This window comes from Biomphalaria glabrata, chromosome 2, assembly GCF_947242115.1.
Source record: "Biomphalaria glabrata chromosome 2, xgBioGlab47.1, whole genome shotgun sequence".
Lineage (NCBI taxonomy): Eukaryota > Metazoa > Mollusca > Gastropoda > Planorbidae > Biomphalaria > Biomphalaria glabrata.
The window spans coordinates 18,167,631-18,180,694 of NC_074712.1; the positions used below are offsets into that span (position 1 = coordinate 18,167,631).

General features: G+C 33.3%; 1 protein-coding gene across 7 annotated transcripts in view; it reads left to right on the plus strand.

Annotated features, from left to right (window-relative positions):
• The window catches only part of LOC106056249 (cholesterol transporter ABCA5-like), a 41,111-nt gene that overhangs the window by 15,770 nt on the left and 12,277 nt on the right, over positions 1-13,064 (plus strand). For all 7 annotated transcript variants that reach the window (XM_056019526.1, XM_056019528.1, XM_056019527.1 and 4 more), the window contains 15 exons: positions 151-301; positions 966-1,134; positions 1,237-1,295; positions 1,985-2,118; positions 3,178-3,330; positions 3,797-3,916; positions 4,818-4,956; positions 5,375-5,465; positions 6,047-6,186; positions 7,843-7,938; positions 8,921-9,096; positions 10,309-10,522; positions 10,738-10,880; positions 11,653-11,907; positions 12,788-12,919. In XM_056019526.1, the coding sequence (XP_055875501.1) occupies positions 151-301; positions 966-1,134; positions 1,237-1,295; positions 1,985-2,118; positions 3,178-3,330; positions 3,797-3,916; positions 4,818-4,956; positions 5,375-5,465; positions 6,047-6,186; positions 7,843-7,938; positions 8,921-9,096; positions 10,309-10,522; positions 10,738-10,880; positions 11,653-11,907; positions 12,788-12,919 (2,172 nt within the window). The remainder of the gene's footprint in view (positions 1-150; positions 302-965; positions 1,135-1,236; positions 1,296-1,984; positions 2,119-3,177; positions 3,331-3,796; positions 3,917-4,817; positions 4,957-5,374; positions 5,466-6,046; positions 6,187-7,842; positions 7,939-8,920; positions 9,097-10,308; positions 10,523-10,737; positions 10,881-11,652; positions 11,908-12,787; positions 12,920-13,064) is intronic.

Consider the following 13,064-nt stretch of genomic DNA (forward strand, 5'->3'; position numbering starts at 1 on the left):
TTTTTGAAAGAATGACTGAAAATATATAAGTCTAGTCAGGATTAAAATATTTGGAATAAAACCTAACTGCTTTTAAGTTGTTTTGTTTTTTATCAAGTTATAAAAAAAAAATATTTGAATGATATTTGAATGACATTTTTTTCTTTTCAGGGAATTTTTCTAGATGTTCAGAGAACCGGTTTTGGTTTTGATAGTTCCTTGACATACGGCAAATTTCCCCTCTATGCACCAATCCTAATGCTTGTAGTAGATACTATACTATATGCACTCTTGACAGTTTATTTTGATCATGTGATTCCAGGTATGTTACTTTTGATTTTTAGACAAGATTAAATATGAAGATTTTTTTTATATACTGTAATGTTTCTCACTATTCAGGCTCTCTGCAACTGCACTGCATGACACCCCCAACTTAAAGAACTTGACAACTCAGGGCTCCAAAACAATGTAACACTTTAATGTTCAATGAATCACAGCCAATACTGCACAATAGGCAACAAAGTAACACTGACTGTACAAAAGCTTAACACTCTGATGTATCAACTCTGTAACGCTGTATCAACTCCCCACCTCTTCCTAGACTTGCACTTGATTCTCTGTTCTGGACCGACTTCACCTGGACTTGCTAGGTAACTTGAAGCAACTTGAATCTGACACATTCGCTTTTATATAGGGTCCCTACTGGCTATCTAGAACCGGACGGAACATCACTCTGGTTAATCACATGACCACATCCCTCATGACACTTCTGAGCACAATTCACACAATAGATCATTCCCGTCGTTGTGGTTGACCATTGCAACTTGTCACGGTTGATTGCTTGTTTAGGGGTGGCCTGGCGCATTTTGCGTCAGCTGTCTTACACACACCACCACCCTCATCTGTGCCACCAACAGGTTTATTACAATATTTTCTCAATTAGTGTCCTATAATTTTTTAAAATCATGATATTGTTTTGGTCTCAGGTGAATATGGTGTACGCTACAAGCCTTATTATTTCTTGCAATACTCCTATTGGTGTAAGTCCAGAAAAAGTGATGAAATGACACACTTAACAATTCCCCGGATGAGTTTTTCTCAGACTTCTGATGTTGAAGCTGTGCCTGGAGAAATAGAAGACAAAGTAGCTATAAGGTGAAATGCTTCTAAAGTTTTTATATTTGTTTCTTATTTTGAGTAATGTAAAATATTTAATTTAAGAACAAAAAATGCTTAAACAAATATGTACTTTTTCAGAATTTCACATTTGACAAAGACTTTTAAACAAGATGATAAAACTTTCAATGCTGTTAATGGTATGTTACATTTGAAACTGCTTATTGTGTTTTTTAATCAACTATTTAGCTTAAGAGTTTTATTAGTCTTTTTAAAACTCTTTGGCATGGCTTGGCTGTGTTGCAGCTATATACATAGATATTTTATTTATCTATTTCTGCATTGCTATGAACAGTTTTTAATTGGGAGTTAAAAGATAAAAATGTCAAGGCTTGAAACCACAAGGTTTTGATGAGTGGCACAAACATCATGGCTCTGCAATCAAGAACTCAAGTTCAAATCCTCTTATTATGTGTTACAGAGGTCCTAAAGGCAACCTCAAAACCTCTTTCAGTCACCCCTCAATGGACCTCATTCACCAATTGTAAACAAACAACATTTAGTCATGTGATCTTATTGATAAAACAACGAAAAAAAATGTCACGTGACAACCATTATGAATTAAACATTAGATCGTAAATTATATAGAAGAGATAGAGCACCACGTGGCTAAATGCTGTTTGTTTATGATTGGTGAATGAGGTCCATTAGAACATAATGTTCTGTGCAGGCTCTATTAACACTAAAGCTTATTATACATAATCAGATCATAGTTGGTGGCTTTTTCTTTAATCCCTGTTTACATTATACGGAAGGAAAAAAAGAGTTTATTTATAGTATTTCTTTTTTAATAAACAAAAATTGAAAGATTGTCAATGACTATTTGTAGGCTTTTGTTTGAACATCTATGAAAGTCACATTACATGTCTACTTGGACATAATGGAGCAGGAAAAACTACTCTAATGAACATGTTGACAGGAGTTGTTCCCCCTACTTCAGGAACTGCCAAAATATTACACCTGGTAACTAAATGATTGTTTTTTCTCCCTAATAAAAGTAATCTATGGGTAACTTACATCAACATTCAAAAATATTGTCTTGTTTTAGATTGATCTAAGTTTATTCATATTAGTCATAATTTAGAATTGAATCAAAATGAACCAAAATGTCAGAAATGAAAGTCATCAGAAAATATATTTATTGGTATTTTTTTTTTTTTAAAGTTTGGCATCATTCTATACTATAAACATTTTTTTTTTAAAATACCCAGTTAATTTTTAAAAATGTGTCGTCTAATCTTGCTAAAGCTCTGTATTTGGTCTAATTAAACAAACCAGTGAAGTGCAGTGAAGTTCTCATTGACGAGGTTCTATGAATAGTGAATGTAAGAAAAAAAACTTTCTTTTATGCTGTTGAGATGTGAAGTGTGTTGTGTTACTTCCCCTGAGGTAGATTGTGTTCAGTACTATATAGTCAACTTACAACTAGTATTTGTTAACCTCACAACGAGCAGATGAACAAGAAAGAGTCAACATTGAAGATGAATACATTGAATAACTGATGAAGACTGGGATTGTTTTCTGTCATCACTATCAGTAATTCCAAACTGTCTAAACAAAGCTATAGATGTTTCTTCTAAAACACTCAAGTATCAACTGTCTTATTTTGACTTTTTTTTTTTTTCTGTTTTGTATTTTGTTACTTTTCATTTATGTCACTGTTGCCGGCTGTGTGACACGGTTACTATGTGTGGTCAACCGTGACACATAGTCAAGTGTTGGGTACCTGGGAGTTAAGGGACTTGCAGGAAGTGACAAGTGTGTTGTAAACAAGAAGAAGGAAGTCATCTAGTAGAGTTTTTTTGTATATAATGTTTACCTTGTATATATGTTACGTTTAAATGCTTCACAATTAAAGGCATCTTATAACTAAAGGGATTTGTTTCTTCACACCGGCATTAATTTTCCTGTCAAAAATAAACATATATAAAATTATGTGCCATAATCCTGACAAGCTAATATAACTAAGTTTGTCTTTTATTAAAGAAATCACTCTGACTTGTTTGCTGTTTTTTATTTTAGGATATCACAGACTCATCAGATTTGGAAGAAATCAGGAGCCATTGTGGCATATGTCCACAGCACAACATACTGTATGATACTTTGTCTTGTGTTGAACATTTAGAAATGTTTGCAAACATCAAAGGTGTGCGGCCAGAAAAGATCCAGAAGAAAGTTAGTTAACGTTTGTAATCAGTTTTCTTGTTCTACAGTGTTATTATTCTTGCATTTAGCAAAGTATGTCTTCTGTGCTCCTAAAGCATGGTGAGGGCACTCTGGTCCACTCACTTGGACATGAGAAACAAGGTTTCAGGCAAACACAATCAGCTTGAGTCAAGTCTTGATTTTAAAATTTCCAAGTCTACATCAAGATTTGAACTCAAATCCCTTCAAGTAGCAAGGTTAAATCACTCAGCCACACATTCCACATTGTTAGTAATAATTGCAATATTTTTTAGTTACATTATTTTAGCTCATGTGTATTCAATTCCATTTTTTTCTAAAAATGAATTCTGTATAAATGTATGCAGTCGATGTAGCAAATCTAGTTTCTAACTAAAGTTTTAAATATTGTTTATGTTTCTTAGTCACAGATGATGATATTTAACTTATTTGCGACTATGTTTATGTTCTCTGTTAGGTAGAATCAGTACTGCAAGATGTTGATCTGACCAGTCAAGCAGAAACTTTTGCTAAAGACCTGAGCGGTGGACAGAAACGGAAACTTTCTGTTGCAATAGCACTGATTGGTGACCCAAAAGTAATGACGATACATTTGTATTTTGTAGTGGAGAAATTAGTTGAACTTTAGTTTTATTTACATGCACTGCTTAGACAATTGTCTTTATGGAACACAGACGTGGAGAACCACCATCACCACCAAGACAAAAATAAAGGTATTCATTGCTACCTACCTGTGGATCCGTCTGGGTCACAAGCAACCAATCAGCTTCCTACATATGTCTCGGTTCTGGGCAAGTCTCTCCAACTGTCCCCATATCTTGCCTATCTGCTTGGCATCTGTTTCCAAATTGTGGCGTCAAGTATTCTTAGTTCATCCCATCTTCCTCTTTCCTTGGGGTTTCCAGGTGAGGGCTTACCGTGTAATGTTAGATATAGGTTTACGAAGGGTGTGACCTAAGGTCTCTGAAGGATATCTACTTCAATTTGTTGAGCAACTTTGTTCACCATCATTCAAAATTTTGTCTGGCCAGAAGATCATAAGAATCTTCCTCAGGCAGGTACTAATGAATACCTTTATTTTTTTTCATGTTGGTTCTGGAGCCCTCTGTTCCATAAAGTAGTATTGGCTTAACAATTGTGATGTTAGAGGTGCTGCTTATTTCCCTGGATTTTTAGTTCTTCAGCTGATGGAAGACTGCTTGAGCTTTACCAATGTGTGTTCTGACATCTACATCTGTTCCTCCTTGGTGGTCTAGGATACTGCCTAGATAGGTGAAGCTTTCTGACTCCTGCCTCTGATTAATTGGATAATTTTCAGACATTTAAAAAAAAGTTGACTGCTAAGCTCATCCTCTCCTGCCCTAATGGGATTTTGAGCTCCAAGATAAACTTAAATTACAGTTGAAACTTTTGTCCATTTTCTTTGCAGATAAGTAGAAACATCTGTTCTGAACTTAACATTTCTCTATGTTCTACAGTTGATATTTCTAGACGAGCCTACAGCTGGTATGGATCCATTCTCTCGTAGACACCTGTGGTCATTGTTGAAGAAAAAGAAAGAAGGAAGGGCTATCTTACTAACAACTCATTTTATGGATGAAGCTGATATTCTTGCTGGTAAATTCCTAGTTAATGTTTCTTTAGTAGCAAGCATACTTGTAACAGTTGTGAATAAGTCCCTTGACATTGTACTGAAGTTGAGAATATATATATTTTAAATATTTTCATTATTTTCTTGTGGTGAAAACCAAACCAGAAGTGAATAATATATACAGTGTTATGTCTCTTAGCATTTTTTTAAATATATTTTTAACATAGTTCTGTTTAACAAATCTATTAACCAAAAGTTTGTTTATTTTAAATTAAATTCAAAGTTATTCTAGATTTTGATTCAATTTTGTTTTATTAAAGTTGCAAGTCACATGATAAAGCACTTTTCACATTAGTTTGCCTCCATCTTCTCATGGGGAAAAATTTCATTTCATTTAGACTTATGGAACATTGATTTGCTTTTGTTTTCTGTTGTTTTCTCAAGACAGAAAAGCTTTCATAAGTAAAGGCAAATTAAGATGTTGTGGCTCCTCATTGTTTTTGAAAAATAAGTTTGGCATTGGCTATCATTTAACGTAAGTAGGAACCCTTGTTCTGTGTTATAATTGGGCTGTTAGAGAAATACATTTAATGTTGAGTACATAAGATTTGAATATGCATAAGATTCAACACCATAATTTTGTTAAAGTTGTGCTAATACATCTGAGTTGGCTGCATATCACTTCTTCATTGTATGCTCTTGATGTAAAATAAGGCTAGTAGAATGTAACGCAAACAGATTTGGTCTTTGACATAAGACGTAAGGAGTTTGTCAGTTTTAGGGTAATATTAGCATAATTTTGTTTTCACAATTTCAGATTCCCTGGATCATGTTGTTATAAATTCTAAGTAGAATAATATAACATGGTAAATAGAGATAATTCTCACACATTCTTTTTAGTAAAAAAAAATATTTTAGGAAACTAGTATGGTAAGGCAGGTTTGATGACATTATTAGCATCATTAAAGATATACATACATGTTATTAATTTTATCATTTTCTAATTTTTTAAACTTTGGATTGGATTAAAAGTGAAATTGTGATTTAAGCTTTCCCCCCCCCCCTCCACACACACACACACCAAGTATAAGTATAAATGTATCCATCTATTTTCAGCATGGTTGTCACCCCTGACTGTGAGGTAAATGAAGTGACCTCCCTCTTACAATCTAAAATTCCTGATGTCATACTACAGAGGTCTCATGGGAAAGAAGTATCCTACACCATTCCTCTGAAAGATGTCTCAAAATTTTCTGGTAAGAACAATTAAACTGAATTTTAAAATACTTCTTTAAAATACATCTTCTTTTTCTGCATTCTCATGATGAGGTTGTAGGGTTCAGATAACTAGTTCTATATCTGAGATGAACTGTGTAGTGGTTTCCAGATCAGGCAGCTTTACATACAGACTTTCTTTAATAGGAGTGTTTTGGGGCCAGATTCTTGTTCAGTCCTCTCAATAAAGTATGCACTTTAATGAGACATTTTTGACATTCTCTGCTGACACTTCACTTGGGCATATTTCACTCTGTATCAATTTTCATTTTCCCGAACGTGTTTTGACTCATGCTGTTTGTGTCATGTTCAGAGGCAAAAAAATTCAGTTGATTGTTTCAGGACAGCTTGTAGTATGCATCATTTCTCTAGAAGTTTGGATAAGAACTGGTCTCTATTATTTTTTTCATATATTTATGAAAGAGAAATTTTCAATTGTTTATTCATTCTCCCATATTAGTCAACTTTTTCATTTTCTTCTATTAGGATTGAACAGTTTTCTTGCTATTATTGTTAAAAGACTAAAATTTGACATTTTAAACTGTGCAATGGTTTGATGGATTACATATATATATATATATATATAGTTCGTCCATCGTGGTTCGATGATGAGCACTTTGTCATCCAGGGGGCTGAGGGCTGGTTGTGTTGGGGGGGGGATGACAAGTGACTTGCGCTGGAATTTGGATTAAAGTGAGGATGATTCACGCAACACGTCGACCTCACTCTCTCGCCATACTCTATTGCCATTAAACAAATAGTACCTGGATTGTTATGTCATATACTTTTAAATAGTTTATTGCAAAGAGTGACTGTTTTCCTGGTCTATTCTTTTTTTTTTTGAAGGAATAAAAATGAACAAACAGAAAACTTAAACTATTTCTTCATTGATAACTTATATTGTATAGTTTCTGATATAAACACAATAAGGTTTTTGTGGTACTTTTTGTAAACTCAAAGGTATGCTTTATTCTTTAAATTAAATTTTTAAAAATTCTATTGTAATAGATAATATGCATGTGTTAGTATCTCTAAAATAAAAGTGTTATTGAAATCAGAAGTTTTTTGTGCTGACAAATATCAGCTGTTGCCTTTCTGCTTCCTCATTCTCTTGGTTTCTTCTAATATTAAAATTGGAACTCTACTTGTTGCCGTCAGCCTCTATTTGAGAACATTTTAGCTTTCTCTAGTTACCTTTTCAATTAGATTTAGAAGTATCCCAGTTGGAGAACAACACTTCTTCACCCAGTGAATCTCTTGCTTTGGGGTTTCTCATGACATATTTACATCATCTGGAATATATATGTCTGTGGAGGTTGCTAGCTTAGTCATATAGTCTTATTAGGAATTATAATTTAAATATTGAACTGTTGTTATGTAGCATTGTAGCAGGCTTTATTCAACCACATTGCCAAATAAAAGAGTTAGTTTTTTAATCCTACATTGTTAAAAGGAATAGCTCAGAAGCTAGTTGAGGGAATGATATCTTAATTTCTTAAAAAAAAAAAGAGTTATATTGGCTTTTCTCGTCTGTTTGTATGTTTACAAATATATCCTTATATTTGCTTTTATAAGCTTAACTCTAAATTTGTTAAAATGTTACTTAACTGTTATTGACATTGTATTAATCCTTGCAGAGTTATTTGCTCATCTTGATCAAGAGTCAAATAATCTTGGGATTAAAAGCTATGGTGTTTCCATGACAACACTGGAAGAAGTGTTCCTTAAACTGGGTTAGTTCTCTAATGATTTTTGTTGTTAGAAATGCACATCATTGTTTAATTAATTAGGCATAGAAATTATTTCAGCTTTACTTATTAAAGGCTGGCTGTAGTACTTGTATGTTAAAAATTGGAATTTATGACATATTAATGTTTTAATGATAAATTTAGACAGAAATTTAGTAGCTAAACTCCTTTAGTGAAAGGATTTAACTTTTAAAAAAAAAACTTAAATATTTACACTTTTGTGACCTAGTTCTTGGATTCAAATCTCAGTAAAGGTTGCAAATATTTTTTTAATAGTTTTACTACAGCCCTGTGTCCATTGAGCTTTTAAGTACTAGCAGTACCCACCAGCTACACCAGCCAGAACTTGCCCTCCTTTTCTTTTTTAAAATTTCAATAAACGAGTCACATTTTAACATACTCTTCAGCCAGTAAATTAGTGTCTTACAATGAAATTTAATGCCCTGCTCTCTTCCCTCTCTTTCTCTTTCTAGGACCCTTATTTTTTGGTTTGGTTTTTCACCCTGGGCATCATGATTTCTCTGATATAGACGTTTGACTTGATTTACAAGGACCCACTTCATAATGCCCCTATAGACACACATACGCACATATGCTTTTAGACTGTGAATTCTAGTAGGGCCTATCAATTTGACTTATCTGCTCCCCTCTTAACAACCTCCCTCCCACAACAAAAAATGTTAGTCCAAAATACAATCTCTGACTTTTCTTTGGCTTCTGATTACTTTATATACTCTATATCATTGTTATTTGACCGTAACCCCATCTCACACACTCAAACACCAGCTTTCATATTTTTTGGCCTTTTTACTTTCTTTACTTTCTCTCATGAACTCAAAAGGAAACTTTACTTTCTCTCATAACTTTCATGACAAGTAAAGTGTCTCCTCTAGCATCTTGTTCTTTATTTTTACTTACTTTATTATCATTTCTCTACTGATCTGAATATATTCTCTGTACAACACAGAATCAGAAGAAGTGAGTGAAATTGAAGCAGAGAATGAGGAAATCATGACTTTCTCTGCCAACTCTGAGATGGCCAGTGTGAATGTGTCTGCACCAGTTCAAGCAATCACATCACTAGGAAAGTCTGTACTGACTGGAGCCAGTTTGTCAAAACAGAGATTTAAAACATTGCTTTGGGTAAACATTTCTCAGTGTTCCTATTTGACTATATGGTGAAGAAGAAAAAAATTGGAGTTGGAGCAACATCCTTTCTCCCATAAGCCCTTCCAGAACAAACTCTCTATGTCATAAGACAAGATGCATAACTTTTCAAAATATTATAATTACTTTTAAATTCATAAGAAAAACAATAAAACAGCAATAAAATTATTTAGTTTATAGCTACAGAAACAGCAAACTTGACACATAAAGAAAACTATACATGCCGGAGGGCGGCCAACCACCGATGACGGTGTTGGATCAAACCCAACTGGAAGTCCAATGACCTAAAAACAGTGGACACCAGGTGGGAGGAGGATTCAGGCATTGCCAACAACAGATCTTTATGGAGACAGCTTGCTGCCCAATACGGCACAGGAGGACCTAAGTCTAAGTAATGTGAAAAAAAGAAAAGACCATAAAACAGTTCTTAAAACTTTATTTGGTACTCAAAAACATTCACTATCATTGAGTATTATTTAAAAAATTAATGCAATTTTCAAAAAATCACATACTTCTATTCTGTTACTATCCAATACTGTCTACATTAGGGTCTGGGATAAGAAAGTGGAAATATGACACATGGCTATATGAAATGTCTGTCATAATCATCAAGAGGAACTGTTCCCCAGAAAAAATACACACAATTGTTAATGAACTTACTTTTCACTTTAAATGTGACACTTACAATAGACATTTACATACCATTTCTCTCCCAACCATTGTCAGCTCATCTCATATTTTGATTTTTTTTTTTTTTAACTATCTAGAGAAGCATTTGACAAGCTGAATATAAAAACAAAATGTCTACATATTACACATGATCAAAAAAAGATCATTGCTGCAGTTTTTAAAAAGACTTTAATTTCAATGAAAATGCCAGAGTGTTATACTAATGAGGTTCTTATGATACTTCTTTCTTTGTCAGATGCCCTTCTTTTTTATTTCTATTGGCACTTGTACTGTAACGTGGTAACCTAGATAACTAGATCTTTTGTAGGTCATCACATGCAATTATCAAGATATTGTCTTTTATTTATGTTTGTATTGGACATAAAGATACTCCTGTGATGACCTTCTCAATCTATCCTTATCTCATACTTATCCATTTTTTTCCCAAAAAATATAGCATTTGTAATGTATCATTCACATGTTGGATTATTCTGAAACTTTGACTTTATTTTGTTTCAGATTAGATATCTTTTGGTCAGACGAAATATTCAAGCTCTATTTTTCCAGATATTTTTACCTATTGTGTTTGTAGTAGTGGGCTTAGTTCTTGCTAAAGTGAACAAAACTAACCCAGTTCAGAATCCTCAGTCTTTAGAGATCAGCCCACGCCTGTATGTGGAGTCATCCACCAAGTCATCAGGGTTAACACCCCTTTTAACATTTGATGCTGTCAGTAAGTTTGAGCAAGAAAATATTGTGTGAATAAAAGATTCCTTTTTTTTCTAACAATCCTGTTTAATTGTATAATACTTAACTATTTGTATTGGTTTATGCATGAATGCGTTGAATACGTTAGTCAGTAGCTTAGAGATTAGTATGGATGTGCTTAGACATTTGGAACAGAAATTTGAAAAGAATGTGTTGATATTTCCAAATTTCTTTGGCCAGACACAACAGATTCATTAGCATTGTTTGATGAATGGAGAAATCATGACAATTATAAGCTAGACATCTACAAAGCTGGTATCAATACAACAGGTCAGCTAGCACCTCATTACTTGGGCATACAAGTTCAGAACATTTCTGGAAAGGTATTGGACTAAGCCTGCTGCAGATTATAAAGTTTAGCATTTTTTTGTGAATAATTGCAATGTTCTTGTCTTTATTAAATAAAATTTTAGCAACGTTTTTTCTATATTTAAGCCTGTAGCCTTTTTTTTTTCTTTAGTTAAATTAATAACTTTTGGGTTATAACTAATATAAAAATAATTTTGTTGTTGTTTCGTTGCTAAATTTTTTAATATGATTTGCCTGCACCTAAAACAGCCTTCTTTTTTTATTGCAAATTAATTATTTTTTTTGTGCAAGAAATTCCTCAGCAGAAGAAACATTGCTTGATATTAAAGTCAGTTACATTTCATAGAATAAAACATGCTTAGTACAAAATGCATTTTTAGTATGGGTTAAGTAACTTTTATCAAGCTTTAAGTAATTAGACTAATCCATGGATAACAATTTTGTTTTCACTTACATTTTTTCAAAATATAAAATTATTTATAAAAAATTCTCCTTTAAGACCTTTAGGACTATAATTCTAATGATGTAACGCTAAAGTTCCCATGTCTTAAATTAACTAGTGTATTCTGTTGCCAGCACAATGACTAGTCACCTTTACTTTCATCTCAATTGTTCTTTAAAGCTAAGTGGACTCATGAATTTCCTCAAAGTAAAATCTCTACCTTCCGTTGGACTACAAACTGAGCTTGGCAGCAGGATGTCCTGAAATTGAAACCATTATGTCCTATAGTTTTAAAAGCAAAGTCATATAAATACTAGAATCTATATATTTTTTTATGTCCTCAGAACTTGAACAACTTTGTAATTCTGTACAATGACTCGGCACTGCACAGCGTACCAGCAGCCATAAATTTGTTCACTCAGACAGTATTGTCCTTCTTCAACTCATCAGCCTCTATAAACATCAGTAGTCTCCCATGGCCTCAGACAGAATCTGGTATTCTCTTTAATTCAGGGGCTTTCATGGCTCCACTTTTAGTTGGCCTGGCTTTTATGCTCATCATTCCAGGCTTTGCTGCAGACATAGTTCAAGACAGGGAGGTAATTTAGCATTTTCTAGTTCACATTTGCTTTCTACTTACTTAAGTTACCAGTTCTTTTAAATATATCAAATTTTTGTATCTATTGTCACAGCCTCGCATGAAACTCTTGATTAGGCCACATAAATTAGCTGATGTACTAGGTTGATGGGAAGACCTCTGTAAGTTAGTTATTCTGAAATCTGGATTGGGAAAGGACATATGTATGGAGAAGACTTGTCATAAATTTCCAGTATGACTTTATACTTGATTTCTGTTGTATCAGAGTACTAATGATTGAGATGTAGTAGTGTAAATACAGCCATACTCACTTCTAAGTACCATCTGGTTGACAAAAACACATTACTAGAAAAGGTCTTCATTTGTTTCGTTTCCTACGTTTCATGCATTCCTTTTGAAATAAAAACAATGCCAACCTGGCTCATACCTCCTGTAGGATGGCTTAGAGGATGGCCATCATGATGTTCAAAGCACATACCACATTGCTAAGTAACCATTTAATTAGACACTTACTATTTGCTGATAGTCATGTTGTACAAGACTATTTGTTTACCAATTGGAGGATTAAGTATTGTATGTTGCAAGTGTTACAAATGGATCTATGTATAAATAACATATTAAAATATTACCTTGTTGAAGAAACAAATTGAGTCAACTTAATTAATTGGAATGCATATCACTCAATATCTAATTAATTCTGAAACATTTGACCTGCTGCTGAACAGAAAGAGTGGATGGATTTTGTTATGTGAATAGCAACAGCCCCCTTGCAATGAAAGTCAAGAGACAGATGATGATGGTGGTATATATTAATTTAATATGTAGCATTTGAACTATACAACTACTATGTGTAACTTTTGTTGTTTATACTTCTTTAACAGTGGAAGTTGAGAAGTCAACTGCGTATATCAGGGGTATCTTTTAACGAGTATTGGGCTTCCATCTATGCTGCTGATATCATACTGTACTTGATTCCTTCTGTTCTTGTTTTGATCATTGTTCTGGCTATGCAGGTTTGTAGTAGGACAAAGTAATATATTTTTAACTGTTGTTATAATTTCACATCTATATTCAAGGTAATATAATAACATGTAACTGTTGTTATAATTTAATATTTATATTCAGTGACTAACAATGTCATTGAAATGCTAGAAAAAT